The sequence below is a fragment of the Zingiber officinale genome, chromosome 2B, assembly GCF_018446385.1.
Source record: "Zingiber officinale cultivar Zhangliang chromosome 2B, Zo_v1.1, whole genome shotgun sequence".
In the NCBI taxonomy this organism is placed as follows: domain Eukaryota; kingdom Viridiplantae; phylum Streptophyta; class Magnoliopsida; order Zingiberales; family Zingiberaceae; genus Zingiber; species Zingiber officinale.
This window is the reverse complement of record NC_055989.1, coordinates 125,982,316-125,988,627: the sequence shown is the minus strand read 5'-3', so window position 1 is coordinate 125,988,627 and position 6,312 is coordinate 125,982,316. Positions and strand designations below refer to the sequence as shown.

General features: G+C 42.6%; 1 protein-coding gene across 1 annotated transcript; it reads left to right on the top strand.

Annotated features, from left to right (window-relative positions):
- The first annotated feature begins 5,096 nt into the window (after nt 1-5,096).
- LOC122048663 (calmodulin-binding protein 25-like) lies at nt 5,097-6,059 on the top strand. Its single transcript, XM_042610201.1, has 2 exons — nt 5,097-5,552; nt 5,829-6,059. Exons 1-2 carry the CDS (start codon nt 5,097-5,099, stop codon nt 6,057-6,059), a joined length of 687 nt encoding a protein of 228 aa, XP_042466135.1.
- Nucleotides 6,060-6,312: the final 253 nt, after the last annotated feature.

Sequence of the window (6,312 nt, the reverse complement as noted above, 5' to 3'; positions counted from 1 at the left end):
TCGCACGATCTTGCCGTCACATCATGGAGAGGCTGATACAGTAGCAGTATGGTCTCATGGACGTCTCCTTGACAGATCCATATTTAGACATGGCCCTTCTGACAGACCCATACCTGGGCATGGTCAAAAGCAGGTGGTTGCTTTGATTGGCACGCCCAGGCTTCTTTGAGAGATCTATATAAGGCTTCCATTTCTCCACTGGAGGTATGAAAAATCTTCATCTTGAAGCCACCTTTTTGTTATTCCTCGCCTGACTTGAGCGTCGGAGGGCCGTCGCCGGGACACCCCTCCCGGCTCGGTTTCGTTGCAGGTTCACCGGAGCATTCGAGGATCTAGCAGGAAGCGCCACGTGCCCAGCGTCCACTGATTCCCGGTTCGGACAGGATCACTTGTGATTAACAAGAAATCTTAAGAATATGTTAAGTTAAGGGGGAGCCCTCATTGAAAGACTTAAATTAATTTTTAAAAATTACTTTTGCAAATATTTGAAACTAATTTTGAAAAATTATTTTCATAATCTTTTACAAAATTTCTTATTGCTTTACAAATTTTTGCGAAAACACCTTGAAAAATATTTTCAAAATGCACTATCAAAAAGTTACTTTAACTTTCAAAAGTTATTAATTGTGAAAACTCACTTTTGTCACTTAGAAAATTTATTTAAAAATTACTTAGAAGTTTTTTTTAAAGCTTTAAGTCAAAAATTCTCTTTACTTAAGTTTTCTTTGATGTTTACTTAGAAATTTTTCCTTCCTCATTCATTTTAAAATATACGTTGAAAGATGTTTTTGCAAACACTTTGGAAAGTGGGAGAGTGATATCCTTTTGATGTGTGCCAAAGGGGGAGAGTTAAAGGAAAAGATTTATCTTAAGTTAGAAAAATTAAAACATTCCTAACCTCTCAAACTTTTTTGAATTTCTCAAATATAGAGAATTAACCCTTAAAGACCCAAGCCTAACTTAAGAAAATTGTCAAACATCAAAAAGGGAGAGATTGTTGGTGCAATCGACCTTTAGAGTTTCGATGTTTGACAATATACCTAAGTTTGATCAATTTGACTAAGGGTTGACCCAAACAGGACTTGATGTTTGGGAGAGAGAAGCCTAGTCAGGACTAGATGACTAGCAAAGGTAAGTCCTAGCCAAATGTTAGGCAAAGTAGAAGTCCTGGTGAGTGAAGTCAGGCCCTAGTGAGTGAAGTCAGACCATAGTGAGTGAAGCTAGGTGGTGGAAGTCTTGGTGAATGAAATCGGACCTCAGTGAGTGAAGCTAGGTGGTGGAAGTCCTAGTAAGTGAAGTCGGGCCCTAGTGAGTGAAGTTAGGTGGTGGAAGTCCCGATGAGTGAAGTCGGGCCCTAGTGAGTGAAGCCAGACAATGGAAGTCCTAGTGAGTGAAGCTATGCAACCCTAGGGAGGTAAACTTATGTTATATGTGACCGACTGATTTTCGATCAACCGCGCACGGTCGACCGGATCAGAAAATCTTGAAATCTGTTAACACTATCTTACTTTACTATTTTATCTATTGTACTAACTCAGTGTTACAGGGAAGTCCAGCTAAGTCAACGGGCCGATCGGATAGCTAACATGAAGTCCAGACAGGTCGACTGACTGACTGGATATCTGGCAAGACGGTAAGTTAAGGTAAGTCACTCGAGGAGAGTGACTTTATGAGGATGCGTTCCCCATTTGAGGGAATAGTAGGCGTCGATCCAACTTAAATCTATTTGAAAAATCTAAGTTGAGATATTGACTAGATTCCGATCTCGAGGAGACGGAATCTAATTACTACTCTGTTTGATTATAAATTATGCTAACTTCTATTTTTTTGGGTAGTTTAACCTTTATTTTGCCTCGGATTAACATTTTCTTACAGAAGAAGGAATTTTTGGAAAATGGTGGTCACAGTCACTCCCCTCCAGTGACTTACCTCATAGTCACTTCCCTCCAATGACTTACCTCAACTTACCTGTCAGACGTCCGGTCAGCCCTTCGACCCGTCTGGACTTCGTCTCAGACGTTCGGTCAGCCCTTCGACCCGTCTGGACTTCGTGCCAGCTATCAGGTCAGTCCGTCGACCTGGCTGGACTTCGTGCCAGACGTCAGGTCAGCCCGTCGACCCGTCTGGGCTTCTCCTTCACACTTGGTCAAATTGTTAGATCAATATGAAACTAACTTAGCCTACTTTGTCATATATCAAAACTTGAGTTAGACCGTTAGTGCTAACCGCACTAATAATTACTACTCTTTTTTATTATAAATTGTGCTAATTTCTGTTTTGTAGGGTAGTTTAACCTTTATTTTACCTCGGACTAACATTTTCTTATAGGAGAAGGAATTTCTCGAAAATAGTGGTCCAGACGCTCGGAAGGGATCCGGGCGCCCGGAGTTGGTTCGGGCGCTCGAAAGGTAAAAATTATCCCATCGCAGATTTGGAGCGCACTGATTGACCGGACCTACGTCATGGTCCGAGCGGCCGGAAGGGATCCGGGCGTCCGGAGCATGCCTATAAAAGAAGGCATCCACAGAGCATCAGAACAACAACTTCTTCTATAATTGCTCTGTTACATTCTGCCCCTGCGACGCTGCGAAGCTACTCCGATAACTTGCGGTTCAAGTTTTTTTTACTGTTGTCGGTATTTCGATTTAATATCTCCTGTACTTTCTATTGTAATCAATTTTCGAACTATTAGTGATTGTCCAACGAAAGCACTCAACGAGTGTGGGCTTTGGAGTAGGAGTCGATGAATGCTCCGAACCAAGTAAAATTTGTTCTTGCTAGCGTTGTGATTTTCATTTTCCCGCTGCGTACTCGCTTCGAATTTTTCGATCGCTATTCACCCCCCCCCCCCTAGCGAACTCTACGATCCAACACAAATAGTGCTCGAGGCGCCTTTCAGGCGACAAAAGGCGCCTTGAGCAGGGCTATGGAAGGAGCCTTTGGGAGCTTGGAAGGCAGCTTCAGTCTGGTGCTCCCTGCACCAACAAACAGTACCTAAGGTGCCTTCTAGGCGACGAAAGGCACCTTGAGAAGGGCTATGGAAAGCGCTTTTGGGAGCTTGGAAGGCATCTTTAGTCGAATAACGCAGAAGACTTTGGCGATGATAAAAAGATGAAGTTACGGGATAATATTTCAGGGTTAAAGGAGCCTTCAGTGCTATGAAAGGCGCCTTTAATACTCAATAAAAGAGACTCTCGACTAAGAACTCAAACACACTTTTATTATAAGTTTCTATGCGTTCATTCGACGTTCTGAGTGCTCCAACTTCTTGCTACTCTGCTACAACACTGCTGCACCCGACTACTGCTGATAAGCTAACACCGAGCCCAATCCGATCATCTTCGAAGGTGTTGGGTAATGAAATTTTAATATTTTACTTAATTTTTGCATAAAGGAAAATATATCATGTTACACTTTTCTTATTCTTTTATTATACTTCCCCTCTTTCGGTCCGGCGGTTCCGGAAGAGGTATTCAATAGATTACCCGTCAATAGATCCGCGGGACCTGGATCTTAGAGTAGGAGTCATCGAAGTCTTCGAACCAAGTAAAACCAACCAAATTCGTGTACCTGTGTTCTTTTTCTATTTATGTATTTAATTCCGCTGCATACTTTTAATATCAAAAACAAAAGAAAAAGTTTTTAAAACCTCGTGATTCACCCCCCCCCCCTTCTTACGTGCGTCTCGATCCAACAATCCTAAATCACTTAGCTTAAGCGATTCAGGTCGCTTCTGTAATTGTGATTTTGAGCATTAAGCAATTAAGCTAGAGGTTAAACGTCAAAGGAGAGGCTTGTACTCAAGGAATTGTCTTGAGGAGCTCGGCGTGGATACGAATAGAGACGAGTTTTGACAACGTCGCTACAGTTGATGTCGTTCTCGTTACAGGTCATCCGTAAGGTACACCTAGCGTAACTTTATTTCCCGTAAAATTTTAATTATGCGATCATGTTTTACATGTTGTATCCTTGTATGCGTGTGATGTGTGTGATGTAATAATTAGAAATTATTATTGTTTTATTTTCCGATGCGCATGTTTACAAAACATGTTCTAGCATGTACCCGCATCGAGCATATCCCAACAAAGTCAATCTTGACCTACTTAACTACTCTTCTACTTTAAACTGATCAATCTTGATCTACTGACTACTCTTTTACTTGCACCAATATTTTTTCTAATGGACAATTATACTTATAATCTCCATATATTATTAAACAATAAAATTTAAACTTAAGTAAATTGATCAACTTTGATCACAATTATACCAATAGAACTTTAGCATTTTACAGTGAATATCTCATATCTAAAAATCAACAAATTTTTCTGTCAATCCTTTAGGATCAAAATAATTCAATTTTCGCCTATGAAAAATTTATATCAGTGGATTAGCCCGATTAAAAATTAGAGATAAAAAAATATATATAGATCAAAGTCATTATTAGAGTTAGAACTCTAATTTTGTGTCTGGTCTTACCGACCAAAGGACAGCCTTAAATAAATGGAATTTTCTATGGGGCATTGATCTCCCAAAAGCATAACGAAGGCATGCAAAATTCCTTTAGGCCGGGTAGAAAGATAGAAGGGAGCTTGTACCCGTCAATCAAGTTTAGTTTTGTTTGAAGGCCGTTGAATGGCACCCCGACCCAAGTACATTGACCTTTGACTGACCCTTAAAGCGCGGGCTAAAAAAGTCAAACGAGTGTGCAATTCTCACGTTGATGACATGCTAAACTCATTTCATTGTTCCGAAGTCAAAAACCGCTGCCATGCATTAGCGGTTTAACCCAGTATCCAAATTCTAATCACCATAAATATATAATGTGTGATAATTAAATTCTCGTGCGTTTTCTGATTTTTTTTTTCCATAAGTAATAAGAAGAGCGGAATCAATTAAAAAAATACGTCGAAATACAAAGTCATGTTTGAGTCTGTGCGTGGAAGTTAATTTAAAATAATCAATTTTTTTAATTAAAAATATAAATAGAGTGTTATTTTATAATATTTTTTAATTGTATTTAAGTGTTATTCTGTGTGGCTCCTATTTAAAACGCTTGCTCATTGTCCTCAATCGAGAAGCAGCCACCAACCGCAGCGATGGCCGAGGAGCTCCGCCCATGGGCCAGCGGCTCCATCTCCGAGGCCGCCTTTGCCCGCGAGAACGACGCCCTCACCCGTGCCCTCCGGATGTCCCTCTTCTCCGGCACCTCCTCCGTCGCCGTCCCATCGCCGGATTTCCTCTCCTTCGACACCTCCTCCCCCTTCCTCCTCCCGCTCCCCATCGACGTCGCCCAGCTGCCCCACCTCCTGGACCCTCCCTTCGCGCAGATCGGGAAGAAGCGCAAGTCCCGGCCCTGCAAGCGCTCGCCGACCACCTACGTCGCCGCCGACCCGGCCAACTTCCGCCATCTTGTCCACCAGTTGACCGGCGCCTCGGTCGGTGGCGGTGCGGAGGAGAACCGAGCCGAAGATCCGCCGCTCCCAGGCGTCCAGGGAAGCTACTTCCTTCCGACGCTGGACACGTCGGCGTGCTTGCTGAACCGGCTCGAGCAGGTCACTGCGATCGGCCCGGTCAATCACGGTTGGGTTCTCCCGGACGTCGACTCGGTCGTAATCTGAGACCTCGCACCTGTTGTGGCACGTTAACGAACGTCCGATGGGCATCGAACGGTTCTGGGTCATGGTGCGAGTATAGCTGTACATTTTCCATCCCAACAGTGAAAATGAATTATCGAATAATAATAATAATTAAGCAGAAAAAAAAAACAGCGATGAGGACCAAACGTGACAAAAGAATAATTTAAAATATAAAATGTTTAAAAATGTCAGAAAGTGTTCGTCAGCATAAACAGTGAAGAGAAAAAAAAATCAATTTGTTGGGGAGTCAATCCCGATTTACTTCCTCCTAGTTCTGTCGATCCCAATTTGCTTCCTCCTGGCTCCGTCGATCCCGATTTGCTTCCTCCTGGCTCCGCCGATCCCGATTTGCTTCCTCCTGGCTCTGCCGATCCCAATTTGTTTCCTCCTACATCTTCTCTCACGATCAACAAGTTTGTCTGACCTTTGGCTACCCCCCAGGTTGGGCTCTGACTGCCCCCTCCACCTGATTTTCCGACCGCCAAGTCGTCATGATTATTGACTGCCACCTCCTCTTAACTTTTGACCGCCACCTGGCTTTTGACTCCTCTAATTCTTTCTTCTTTGGGCCCCTCCATTACCAATCGTATCACACATGAATGAATGTATCATGAAATTAATTGATTTAAATTTTCTTTTCAGTCCATTCAAATAAATGAATCGATTTAGTAATAAA

Bases quoted from the DNA above. Each gene is read 5' to 3' on its own strand.
- LOC122048663 (XM_042610201.1), top strand. From the start codon at position 5,097: ATGGCCGAGGAGCTCCGCCCATGGGCCAGCGGCTCCATCTCCGAGGCC. The intron at 5,553-5,828 runs GTCACTGCGATC...TAAAAATGTCAG, and splicing joins TGCTGAACCGGCTCGAGCAG to AAAGTGTTCGTCAGCATAAA.